This window comes from Callospermophilus lateralis, chromosome 14 (assembly GCF_048772815.1).
Source record: "Callospermophilus lateralis isolate mCalLat2 chromosome 14, mCalLat2.hap1, whole genome shotgun sequence".
Taxonomy (NCBI): Eukaryota; Metazoa; Chordata; class Mammalia; order Rodentia; family Sciuridae; genus Callospermophilus; species Callospermophilus lateralis.
In genome coordinates this window covers 96295259-96308741 of record NC_135318.1, presented here as the reverse complement: position 1 = coordinate 96308741, position 13483 = coordinate 96295259, and the positions used below count along the sequence as shown (strand labels likewise).

Genomic DNA, 13483 nt, shown 5'->3' with positions numbered 1-13483 from the left:
AATATTTTATCATATTAGAAATTAAAACTGGGAAAACTTTGGAAGATTGATTTCACTCATTTAAAATAACAAACCTATTCCATTTAACAGATAACATGAAAATGTTGTCGATGTTAACATTATTTTTAAAAATTTAGTTTGCAAGAAGGGGTTGTTTACCATTTTGCAAATCTCAGTAATGGCTCTCTGATTTAACAAACAAGTAGATTCTCATATCTGCTTCATTCAGTGTCATGATGCATGGTTTTGTTGAAGGGTATGATAAAAATATACCTGATCCAGGCACAGTGGCTCATGCCTGTAATCCCAGCAGTTTGTGAGGCTGAGGCAGGAGCCTCACAAGTTTGAGGCCAGCCTCAGCAACCTAGAAAGGCCCTACACAACTTGATGAGACCCTGTCAAAATTTTTTAAAAAGGGCTGGAGATATGACTCAGCGATAGCCAAGTGTTGCCAGCCCTTCTCTTAGAAGTTGTAAACTTGATCTCAAAAATCAGAAATGTGTCTTTATGTGTGAAGTATGGGTTCTTTAATTTTTTTAAAAAATGTTTTTTAACTATTTATTGCTGGCTATCAAAGCGTAATATTTTAGATACTAAATTAAACTACACTTTTAAAATTTAAAGCTTCAAATCAAGTGTTTATAAAGTAGCAACTATGTGGCTAGTTTTCAAAATAAAATTCAAGGAAAGATTGATACGAATTGGAAATATGGTTGCAAATAAAACATTTGCTGCAACCTGAAGCCTCTGCAGTTGGTTCCCATCAAAGGAAGGAGTGATGGCAGTGACCGGGACAGCACTGTGAGGGTCTGGGGTGCCAGTCGTCATTGTGCTTGTTTGCTTTGTGCTGACGCATCCAGCTATTCATCTTAGTTCTGTTTCCTTTTCTATGATGTGTTGTATTTAAGATTAAAAATATCTATATACGAGAATAAATGCCTCACACAAACATGAGGACTTGGATGGCCTGGGAGCAAAGCCCATTCGGGGGTTTACACAGAATGTGAAGGCCGTCACTGGCTCCTCATCCCTGAGTGCAGCTGACCTGCCTAAATCGTGAAGGGCACAGCCATTTGCATGTTTAATCAGTTTGAGGAACTACTGGGCTCTAGACGGGGTAAGGGAAAAACATTTTCCAGAAAATATCTATCTTAATGACTCCTATTTGTTTACCCACTGATTCAAGGTTCATCCACTGCAGAGTTCAACAGGATTTACCGAGGGCCTCTCTCGACATTTAATTTTAAACCTAATTTTAAAACCTGGAGAAAAGAAATCTGTCAAAGTAAAATTTACTCCAATTCACAACAGAACTGTTTCTTCACTAATCATAGTGAGGTAGGTTCTGTGGTCTAGGTATGGATTGAATTTTTAGTATTTACATCAAAGTCCTTATGTTTATCCTTCAAAAATGTAAGTAGTATGTTACTGAATATCATGTGTGACTCTTAAGAATAACAAACTTTTGCTTTTCTTTATGTATTTAAAATTTTACACCCTTAAAATTCAGTGTATAAATTTGTGTGACATGGGTTACAACATAACTGTAGAAATTATTGATCAAAAGATTGTGCAGATTTAGTGGGAGAAAAAAATCTGTGATTTTTGTTCTCATCTAGAAATAACCTGACTGTGATGGATGCTGTGATGGTCCAGGGACAAGGAACAACTGAGAACTTGAGGGTGGCAGGCAAGCTTCCAGGCCCAGGAAGCTCCTTACGCTTCAAAATCACAGAAGCATTGTTAAAAGATTGTACAGACAGTGAGTATTCCTGACAGTGCCGAGGGCACAGATTGCAGCACGCACTTTGAACAGCAAATAATTCCAGGAGTAAGGACAGACCCTCCAGTGCACACCTGTGTATAGTGAAAGGTGCTCAAGCCATTGAGGAAGGCCTGTGTCGTACATTCAGTCTTGTTGATTTGGATCTTAAAAGACTTAAAGTATCAACACTCATTACATACCTTAGATCATTCACTCTTAAGGGTAAAAAGTAAAGTATAATAAAACTTTTGCCATCTAAAATAACATATAAAAGTGGAGTGCTTCCCGACGAGACCTGGGCACTGGCTGGTCTCCTTGGCATGTGGAATACAGCCGTAGTTCATGAAGAATGTGCTTATCCTTTGCACTGGGAGCCTGTGATAGCAACATTTATCCTCACTGCTGATTTTTTTCCTTTAGGTTTAAAACTAAGAGAACCAAATTTCACATTGAAAAGAACGTTTAAAGTAGAGAATACAGGACAACTTCAAGTCCACGTAGAAACCATTGAAATCAGTGGATACTCATGTGAAGGATATGGCTTTAAAGTTGTTAATTGTCAAGAGTTTGCACTAAGTGCCAATGCCTCAAAGGACATAATCATATTGTAAGTGTTTTCTTATAAGGTGCAGTATAATGAATCACTAACTTCTTACTGTCTTTTAATACTAGAGTCAGATACTGCAAAGAAAGATATTTTTGTATTTATAGATAATAAAAGATCTTTATCCACAATTATTTATTTGATTTTTTTTCCACTTAATCTTCAGCTAAGGTATTTCTTTATATCTTTGTTTTCAAGGTAGTAAAACTTCCTCTGTATCCCAGGTGGATCAGATAATCTTAGAAACCAACTTCAGAATTATTTAGCATAAGATGCTGGGATGAGTTCAGTGTCCCAGCCACAGAACAGAGACTTGGACCATATGTGTGTAGTTTTAACTTGCAGACTAAGAATGGGCAATACTTAATTTAGAAGACCATTTTAATGCCTGATTAGTAAGAGTTGTAGGGGTTTTTTTGTTGTTTTTGTTTGGGGTACCAGGAATTGAACCCAGAGGTGCTTAACCACATTCCCAGCCCTTTTTAAGTTATATTTTGAAACAGGGTCTTTCAAAGTTGCTTAGGGTTGCTGAGGCTGGCTTTGAACTCAGGATCCTCCTGCCTCAGCCTCTCAAGCTGCTGGGATTACAGGCATGTACCACCATGCCCAGCTTTGCAGCATATTTAACAATTAATTGATAACTAACTTGTTATAAACTCTGTCCCCTTAATTGAATAATAATTTCAAGCCCTTCTGTGATGCTTACTTAATCAGTGGCTAAATTACTACATGTGAGGCTTAATTCTTGACCTAAAAGTACAATGAGGTAATGAAACGCCTATCCTCAAGGTGCACTCAGGTAACAAAAAATAAGATGATTGTGACAGCAAACTGAGCTGCAGGCAATGAGGAACGGTCCCCAGTTCTAGGGTGGGTTTTTGTTTTGTTCAAGGCATTATTGGGAATGCAGCTTAGATAAAGAAGAGGAAAGGCAAAGAAGCTCAGACACACTTCCTGAATTAATGTCTGAGAAGATGGTTATTCTTTTTTTACGTAATTCCTCAAAATTATCCACAGAATGCAATTGTTCCTGTTGTTAACCTCCTAAGTACCACCCTTAGATTCTCTGCTGAGCCTTTAGGGTTCATGGGGCTGTTGTCAGCTTGAACTGCTGTGCTCTGTTGTTTTTTAACTCAGCCTCACTGCCATCCTCTGTTTTAGGTTTACTCCTGATTTCACGGCTTCTAGAGTGATTCGTGAACTGAAGTTTGTGACGACCAGTGGCTCTGAGTTTGTATTTGTGTTAAACGCGTCCCTCCCGTACCACATGTTAGCAACCTGTGCAGAGGCCCTCCCCAGGCCCAACTGGGAGCTGGCTCTGTACATCATCATCTCAGGAATAATGAGGTATTGTGTCTTCTTTTGAGGTTGGATTTCATTCATTGATGGACACAATTTATCAGGTCCCTGCTGTGTGCTGGTCACTTTTCTGAGAGCTAGGATGTGCTGCCAGCAAACACAGCTCTGCCCTTGCCACACTGCCATACCAGAAGGAACAGTTAGAGCTCAGCCATCCTCAGTGGCATGTATAAGCATTTACCTTTGAAAGTGGAGAATCAAATTAAGTACCTGTTGATTTCTTTAAAAAAAAAATTCATGATTTGCCAGGTACTTGCTGGATTTGGGCATATATACTTAATTATATGCCTAAGCAACATAAAACTGATTATAAATATTTTTAAGTCCCCAGCATCCCATTTTTTAACAACCTATTTCTTTGTATATTTTTGAGAATCCGATATCCTCTCCCAAACTAGTTTACATAGTTACGTTGCACAAAGGGGAAAAGTTGGCCCAGACAGTTGTAACTCAGATTTTTTTTTTTCAATTAAAAAAAAAATCATCCTCCAGGTATCCATTCTGATACAAATAATTATTTCCTCTGTGTAAAATTATTTCACTCCATGTAAAATTGCCATTTATAAAAATTTGCGTGCACATTTTTATCCATGACCTTTTGGTTTGGGCCTTGCCCGTTAAGAATTGCTACCAACAGCTTTGTTTTTATATCATACTACACCATACCAAAAACTGTTTAACAGCTAATTTTTTTCTCTTGCACTAACAAACAATCCTCCTGTCCACCTCCTGTACCCTGCAGCGCACTGTTTCTCTTGGTAATTGGAACAGCCTATTTGGAAGCTCAAGGAATTTGGGAGCCATTTCGACGGCGACTATCCTTCGAGGCCTCAAACCCACCCTTTGATGTGGGAAGGCCATTTGACCTCAGGAGAATCGTTGGTATTTCATCTGAAGGAAAGTATGTCACACACTGGCAATCAATTCTCTAGTGGGCATGGATTTGGCTGATATGATTACAAGAAAAACTAAACAAATGTCCTCCTTTCTGCTTGGGAGGAACAAAACCATACTTCTAATTACTTAACACCCTGGTTGCCTTTGGTTACTAAGCGTTCATCCCAGAAGCCATGTCTTTATCGCATTGGTTAAGGTTCAGGTACCCTCTAATCACTGATTTTTCACATAAAGTAGAATCTAGAAAGTTGTGGGAATTGTCCCTCGCTTGATGTTTTTTCCCGTGGTTTCTATTTGTGGTGTCTGTTCTGATGGAATAAGTTCTTTTAATATTAGATTTTGTAGGTAACTCTTTGCTGATCTGCAGTGGTCCTTTTTGCAGCTTGAATACACTCAGCTGTGACCCCAGTCACAGTAGGGGGTTCTGTGGAGCAGGAGGCTCGTCATCACGGCCTGGTGCAGGGAATCACAAGCAGTGTGGCTCATCAATGCACCCACACGGCAGCCACAGCAACAGAAACTCAGCTGACGTGGAAAACGTCAGAGCCAAAAGCAGTTCAAGTACCTCGAGCAGGACTTCTGCACAAGCAGCCTCCTCACAGTCGGCAAGCAAGACAAGCCCCCTTGTCTTCGAGGCACACACAGCGCCCCAGGGTCACACAGCGGGCAGAAGGTCCAAAGGGGCAAAGCAGAACCAGCACAGTGGCCAGCACCACGGCCACAGCCCCCTGGAGCAGCATGCGCAGCCTCCAGCACCGCCAGTGCCTCAGCACCAGGAGCCGCAGACAGAGCGGCTGTCTCCCGCCCCCCTCGCACACCCCACCCACCCGGAACGTGCCAGCAGCACAAGGCACAGCTCGGAGGACTCGGACATCACCAGTCTCATAGAAGCCATGGACAAAGACTTCGAGCACCATGACTCCCCACCCCTAGAAGTGTTTACAGAGCAGCCGCCATCACCATTGTCAAAAAGCAAAGGTAATCAGTCATCTGTCCCCACGGTCAGAGGAGCAAGCCATGTGAGGGGAAGCCAGGGCAGTCAGGAGGTATCCTGGTGGGGTCTACATGAGCAGCTTCCCTTGCAGGTGCTCTCTGATTCAGGTTTCTCTCTGGGACGGTGTAAGCTATCACAGTACAGATAGAGGCTTCCATTTGTTAAGAAAGATAGCTTTATATAGCTTAGATTCCATCTCAGTCAGAAATTTCTTAAACATCTGCTACTTTCCTTTTCAGCTACCTGTGATTGTTATATTGCTATGATAGATTAATTTTTTTGTTACAATCATTTAAACACAGTGGTAAATGAAGATCATCTGTCTTATAAGTCAAAAAAAAAATAGGATTTCGACTCTACTTTAGAGCAGGGGTTGGCAAAATCGGCCCATGGGCCAAATCACCATGTTTTTACAAAGTTTTACTGGAATACAGCCTTAGTCATTGTTTGCATATTATCTGTGGCTGCTTTCTTGCTCCAGCGGCAGAATCGCTGCAGGGACAGTTTGGCCCACACTGCTGAAAACCTACCATCTCGCCTGGCATAGAGCAAGTTTGCCAAGCCTTGCTGTAGAGTTCCGCATTCTATCTTGGCTGCTTGTTTCAGGGGAACTGATTACCCTGAAACCTATTGACCTAAACCACTAGAATTTTCTTCTCTTGGTTCCTCTGGGTTAGGAGTCTGGGTGCAGCTAGCTGGGTCCTCTGGCTGTCTCAGCCTTCAATCAAAGTGTCGGCCGAGGTTAAAATCCCCTGAAGATTCCCCTGAAGTTGCTTCCAGGCTCATGCAGGGGGTTGATGGCAGTATTCACTTATTCCCAGGCACAAGGCACTTCTCCCAGTAGGACTAAGGGCCCCGGTTCCTTGCTGGCTATGGCCAGAAGCCTGAGGTGGTTCCTCCAAAGGGCAGCTCAACCGAATGAGAATCAGAAGGGCAGGAAAGGACAAATGTTAGCAGCTTGGAAGTCGGTGATGTTGGGAGTGACACCCCATCAGTTCTGTAGTTTTTCAGTTCACTGGACATGTGGTCCAGCCCATTCTCCAAGAGACAGCCCATACTCATATTGCACCAGGGCAGAAGTACTAGGAGGTGGGATGGAAGCCATCTTGGAGGTTCTCGTGCCACTCAGATAGGTGGGTCAAGCCAGACTTCTACAGCCAAAATGAAGAAAACCTATCAGTGACCTCTACTTGTATTTCAACTTTATCCCTTTACAGCATGAACTGTGTATCTTCCTTCCTCTTTGGAGGCAGCTGTGCTAATACATATTACCCCAACCATATTTAAGTTCCTCCTCACTGGTTCACCAAGGAGTTTTTGCCTTTGTTTGCACAGGAACAGGAACCTTCGTGGCCCTAAGATGTGGGGAGAAACCTGACATTCAGTGTCTAGGAGTTTTCCTTTACAGAACATCTTAGTCCTAGTCATGTGAAGACTGGCTACATTGAAATTCCCATGCATTTGTGTTTGTTAAACAGTAAAATGTTCCCTTGAACATTATTAAGTTCTACAGAAATTCATCCATCCTTCCTTCCTTCCTTTCTTTTTTTTATTAGTGCAAGGAATTGAACCCAGGGATGCTTAACTACTGAATCACATCCTCAGCCTCCCCTCCTTTTTTAATATATACATATTTTTATTATTTTTTTTAGTTGTAGGTGGATACAATGCCTACATTTTTATTTATTTATTTTTATGTGGTGCTGAGGATCAAACACAGGGCCTCGCACGTGCTCAGCGAGCCCTCTACCTCTGAGCCACAACCCCAGCCCCCCAGCCCTTTTTTATATTCTGTTTAGAGACAGGGTCTTGGTAAGTTGCTTAGGGCCTCGCTAAGTTGCTGAGTCTGACTTTGAACTCAGCAATCCTCCTGCCTCAGAAATCCTTTTTTGATTTACCTCTTATTAACAGAAAGTACATATCTTAACTTTTAAGATGAAAAAAAAAATTGTTCTTTGGCTTTCAGAGTGGTCCTAGAGTACCCTCCAAAGAGCAATCTGTCGATGGAGTGGAGGCTGCACCCTTGGGAGGCAGGGGGCCCGCTACTTAATTTCCTTCCCGCTGTTGCTGTTTGGTAAAAAGGAAGAAGTCAGAATATATTTTGTTTTTCCTTCAATAACTGTTTTTATTGAAGTATAAATGTAGAAAAACAGTCTCTAAAATGAACTTTAGGGCTGAGAATGTAGCTCACTCTCAGTAGAACACTAGCCTAGCACAGGGCCCTGCTTCCATCCCCAGTACTACCCCCCCCCCAAAAAAAAATTAACAACTTTGAAAGGTGGACATGGATCTCGGAGTCGCAGAACAGTGTGTGGTAAAACCATTCTTTCAGCTGGAGAGAACCTTCATCATTCCTCACAGACTCACCCTGAGCATGTCATTGCGCTTACTTGGAATGTACACGTATTCTTTTTAGAAGCAGACCATTCTCCCCACCCCGGATCTCAAACAGAAATTCTTGTATTGTCAAGCCCTTGGGGACATTCAGCAGCCTTCCCTTTCAGTTCACGTGTTGATCTCCCTGATCTTGCCTTCCCTGGCTGTCGGCTTGTAGGCCAGCCAGCATTCTCTTCTCCTCCATCTAGCCGCTGTTTCTGGAGGAAGGTGCCCAGGAGTGCCCCCTGTTCACGGTTGGCTGGGCAGGGATGGTCATTACATTCTGCACTTCCTCAGTTTCTCCCACCCGGAACACACAAACTGGACAGAGGCCATTGCTGGATTGAAGGTTAAAATCGAAGAAAGCCCCAAAACCTGGCAAGGTTGGTTCTTGGTGTGTGGTGACTAAAGAATGGTGACATCTGCAGCCATTCTACTTTCCAGCCTTGGTGATTTGGCGGGTAGCTTTGTCAAGGGCAGGGAGAGGCAAGGTGGTGCAGTGTCTTGAGGCCAGGTCTCACCATCAGGCAGGCCCAGATTCAACCCTGGCTCTGCCTCTTTCCAGCTGTGTGGCTTTAGAAAAAAATCACCTGTCAGCTGCCACTTGACACCTCAGAATGTAGAGTAGCCTTCACCTGTGCTACAGAGGTAGCTACCACACAGGTGCATGTCAGGCAGGACATGGTGCTGCTGTCCCTGTCTGCTGAGGGGGAGGACGCACCAGGAGGCAGCCAGCCTGCAGGAGAGCAGGTGAAGTCACATGTAGCCAGATGCCCCGTGAGGAGGCGTCCCATGGAGACTGGCAATTTCTGAGAAGTGTTAGGAGCCAGTTACATCAGGTAACTGGCTTTAATAACTTCAGATTAGAGTGTGTATTACAGGCATTTTCTCTTGACCTGCATTTTCTATGTTCTTTAATTCTTTGTGTGTGTGAGAGTGTGTGTTCTTTAATTCTTTGTGTACTTTAATATTTAACAAAAAAAACAATGCATGTATTACATAGTAGAGTTTTTGCTTTAATCATGTTTTTGTCTGTGTGTTGTACGTCCTGGTGGGTCTGTTGTGACGTCATCGTTCCATTTCTTTCCCCCTGCTTGCCCTTGCTGTCCTTCCCCTCTTCCCTGCTCCCCTCCTCTACTCTATTGGCTCCTTCTGTTTGGGGTTTTGTGATAGTTTTCATTGGTACATTGTAATTTTACGTGAAAGTGGGGTCGTTGTGATATGTGCACTGTGCAAAACATGATTTGGTCAATTTCATCACCTGCCCTCCCTGTCCCCACTCCTCCTGCCCTCCCTGTCCCCACTCCTCCTGCCCCTGGTCCTTCCTCTACTATGCTGCCCTCCTTGCTCTTTCCTTCCTTCCTTCCTTCCTTCCTTCCTCCCTCCCTCCCTCCCTCCCTCCCTCTCTCTCTAGCTCTGTACATGAGACCAGACGTTCAACCCTTGACTTTCTGAGTCTGGCTTATGTCACTCAGCATGACGTTCTTCAGTTATGTCCATCCAGGAGATGACGTCATTCTGTTCTCTTTATGGCTACGGAAAACTCCATTGTGTACATACATCACATTTTCTTTATCCATTCATCTGCTGACAGGCCCCTAGGTTGGTTCCATAACTTGGTTCTTGTGAATTGTACTGATATAAACATGGGAATATATGTATCCCTATGGTAGTTACTTTGGATAAATAACTTTAGTGATATCCCATTTTATTTCTGATATCAGTAATTTGTCTTTTTTTTTCCTTTTCTTTTTTTGTCTTGCTAGAGGTGTGTCGCTTCAGAGACTCGGGTTCTGTTTCTTGACCTTTGTCCACTGCCTGTTTTAATGGCTTTGCTTTTGGCACCTACTCTTACTCTTCCCTTCCTCCTGCTTCTTTAGCTTTGCTTACCTGCACTTTTTAAGTTGTTGGGTGGAAGCCGTTTTTTAGCATATGCTCCTGGTGTTCTCAGTTTCCCTGTGAACTCTGCTGTATCTGTGTGTCACTGTGACATGTGGAACTTCCATTCAGTTCTGTATGTTTTTGGTTTGAGACTTTCTGTGACCCATAGTTTACCTATAAGTGCTTTGTTAGTTTCCAGGTGTTCAGAGATTTTCTGTTACTGCTTCTAGTTTGAATCCATTATGTTAGGAAAAAAACAACTTCGAGTGATTTCAGTTCTTCCGTATATGTTGAGGTTGTTCTATGGCCCAGGATTTGGCCTGTGTTGGCATGCGATCCGTGGGCACTTAAAAAGAATATGCATTCTCCCCCCTTTTTTTTTTCTTTTTAGAGAATAATTTATAAATGTCCATTAGATTTCTGTCAGTGGATGATATTGTTGGTTTTTTCCAGATCCTTTCTGATTTTCTATCTTGTTGTTCTATCTGTTGTTGACAGGAGGTGTTGTCCGCTCCAGCTGTCTGTGGATTCCTCTCTCAGTTCTCATTCTCTTCACATAGCTGGCAGCTCTTCTAAGTAATGCATATACATTTAAGATTGCTGTATATTCTTGGTAGCTTGACCATTTATCATTATATAATGTTCTCCCTTGTCCCTAGTAATTGTCTAAAGTTTATTAATATAGCCTCTCTTGCTTTTATGTTTCCATGATACATTTTTTTCCATCTCTTTACTTCTACCTTTCCTATATCATTATATTAGAAATGGGTTTTCCATAGGTAGCACAAAATTAGGTCGTAGTTTTTAATCCAATCTGCCAGTCTCTGTCTTTTTAATTACATGATCAGACCATTTACTTTTAATATAATTATTGATGTTTTAGAACTTTAAACCCATCACTTTATATTTTGTTTCCTCTTCAGTCTCCACTTTTTCTTTTTCCTACCTTCCTGTGGATTACTTTTTTTTTTTTTTTTATTTAGGGCAGTAGCATATTCTAGAATATCTCTCTATATAGTTTTTTTAGGAGTTGCTCTAGGTATTACATTATAATGGCCATAATTTGTCACAGTCTTCTGGGATCGTCTTACAAGTTTAAGTGATGTATAGAAACCTTATCTCTCTTGATGTTTCTTTGCCCTTTGCAAGTTGTAATTGTCTTCAATATCTCTACTACATACGTTTAGAGCCATATCAGATAATGTTAGAATTTTGCTTCGGTCATCCAGCACAACTCAGAATCTACTCAAGTCCTGAGGAAAGCCTGTCTGATCTACCCATACTCTTGCTGACTCCTTCTTGGTTTTCCCTAATGCTCCCATGTTCCTTTTTTGTTATCCTTTCTCTCTTGGGTACTTCTTCTATTTCTTCTTTTAGAGCAGGTCAGTTGGATTCAAATTCTCTTAGTTTTCCTTCATTTGCTCATGTCGGGAAGCTCCTGAAGGATGTGTTCAGCTGGGTGGAGGGGTCTGGGGTAACGGTTGTTTTCTTTAGTGCTTCTAGCCTCCATGATTTCTGAAGACAGCTGTCATCCTGATTGTTTTTCCTATAGATGAGGCAGGCCGGCTGACCTCGAGGTTTTTTTCCTTTGTTTTCAGTGTTCCCAGGTTTGCTTTTGCTGTGTCTTAGTGTGGATTCCTTTGCATTTATCTTGCTTCAGGCTTTCTCTTTTGTTTTTGATTTGTAGTTTTGTGTCCCAGAAAGGGGACATTTTCATTTCCATTGTTTCTAGAGTTCTTTTTCAGCCCCTCCTATTTCTCCTTTCCTTCTGAAACTTTTGATAACACAATATTAGCTCTTTTGCTATAATTACACAGATCCTCTCTTCACTTCTTCTGTTTTCGCTCATAATTTCTATTTCCTGTTTTCAGGCTTACGATTATTTCCTGTCTCCTCCATTCTGCTCTTCAGCCCACGCACTGAGCCTTTTATTTCAATTATTTTTCAGTTCTATGATTTTCATTGTGTTCTTCCTTGCATTTTAAATTTGTTCGCTGAGGCCTTCAGTTTTTTGCTTATTTCAGGCGTGTTTGTGATTGCTTAGGGTCACCGCTGTGTACCGGTGACGAGTCCTCGCTTTCCTGAATGCTGAAGTATAACAACACCAGAGAAGCACATGCCGAGGCCAGTGTAGAGTGGACAGTGGAAGCTTTATTAAAGGACAGCAGAAAAGACTCCTCCCTGGAGGAAGAAGGGGACCCAAAAGGCATAATCCATGGAAGGGGCGGGTCTTCCCTCTCTTATAGCTAAAGTCTTCTTTCAGCTTTCCCCCACTCCTGTCCTTTGTTTCCCTCTATTCTGCAGTGATGGAAATGCAGGTGGGAAGGCCCAAAAGGTGGGAGACAGGTGGACTGAAGGAGTAATCTGGGCAGGAAAGGCCTTGGGCTGCTTTGGGATTAGCACCTCCCTGTTTGCTGGGAGCTGCTTCATTAGCAGTTCCTTAGGATGGGTTGGGGCCTTGGGGACATTAACATTTCAATTCCCCCAGGTGCTGCTCTGGTTTCCTGGACTCCATTCTCTGTAATGTCTCCATTTTATTTATCTTATTTGACCGGATTTACCTAACTACCTACCTATCTGTAAATCTGGCTTCATTAGGACAACAGTTATGTCTTTGTCAGATGGTTCTAACATATCTGTGTCCTTGGCGTTGGCATCAGTCAGTTGGGTTTTTTGTTTGTTTTCATTTAATTTGAGAGGTTCCTGGTTCTTGGTATAAAGAATGACTGGACTGAAACCTGGACCCTTGGAGTCTTGATGTTCTGAGACTTTGGCTCTTTCTCAGCCTTCCTGTTATTGATGCCTTTCTCTGACATTGCTCTGACAGGTGAAGGGGCCAGGGTGTGTTACAAGTCTTGATTTGCTTCTTGTCCCCTGTTGGCACCTGAGGGTGGGGTTGGGGTTGAGGGCAGTGGAGGACGTCCTGAACCAGGCCACCCGGTAGGGAGGGGAAGGTGGTTATTCCAGCCAGGGGTCTGGCTGGGACGGAAGGCCCTGCTCCCTCCCAGGTCCTCTCTGACACCAACCTGGCAGGCATACTGGTGGCCTGGTGATGGCCTTGCAAGAGGGAGTCTGGGCTTCTGCTCAGCCTTAGCTGGCGTGCTGTGGTGGGAGCACGTGGTGTTTGGCAGGGAAGAAGGCTTTTGTCTTGCAGGATGCCCCTCCTGCCTTTGTTAGGGCTTTGCCTCTGCGCATTGATGCATTGTGGGGAAGGTAGGTGTAGCAAGGAGAAAGTTCAGGGAGCGCACCGCCATGCCTTTCCTTGGGCCACCATCTGTCTCACCGTCTCTCCTCCTCTCAGAACTTTCTTATGCTTATTTTTATTTTATATACTGCCCAGGGGTTTTAGATGTGCTTATTAACAGGAAGAATAAGGAAAAGTACATCTACTCTGTCTTCACAAAATTGTTAGGCCTCTGGGTGTTTTTAAGGGGGTTTCTGTTTCCTGTTGGGGGATCATCTGGCTCCAGTGAGTAGAGAAACTCAAGTCGGGTTGGAGAGTCTCCAGCGAGTGTGCTGTGATCTCACCAGCAGCGCCCTCGGCTGCAGGCCTCCCATTCGAGCTGTCAGGTCTACTTGGACCTACTCATGGCCAGGATCAGTTACT

The 13483-nt window shown here is 42.9% G+C and overlaps 1 protein-coding gene across 2 annotated transcripts in view; it reads left to right on the top strand.

The window, feature by feature from the left end:
- Nucleotides 1–13483, top strand: part of Tmem131 (transmembrane protein 131) — a 168557-nt gene that overhangs the window by 140624 nt on the left and 14450 nt on the right. For both annotated transcript variants that reach the window (XM_076833104.1, XM_076833102.1), the window contains exons 26-31: nt 1187–1338; nt 1620–1762; nt 2186–2372; nt 3531–3716; nt 4471–4629; nt 5008–5603. In XM_076833104.1, the coding sequence (XP_076689219.1) occupies nt 1187–1338; nt 1620–1762; nt 2186–2372; nt 3531–3716; nt 4471–4629; nt 5008–5603 (1423 nt within the window). The remainder of the gene's footprint in view (nt 1–1186; nt 1339–1619; nt 1763–2185; nt 2373–3530; nt 3717–4470; nt 4630–5007; nt 5604–13483) is intronic.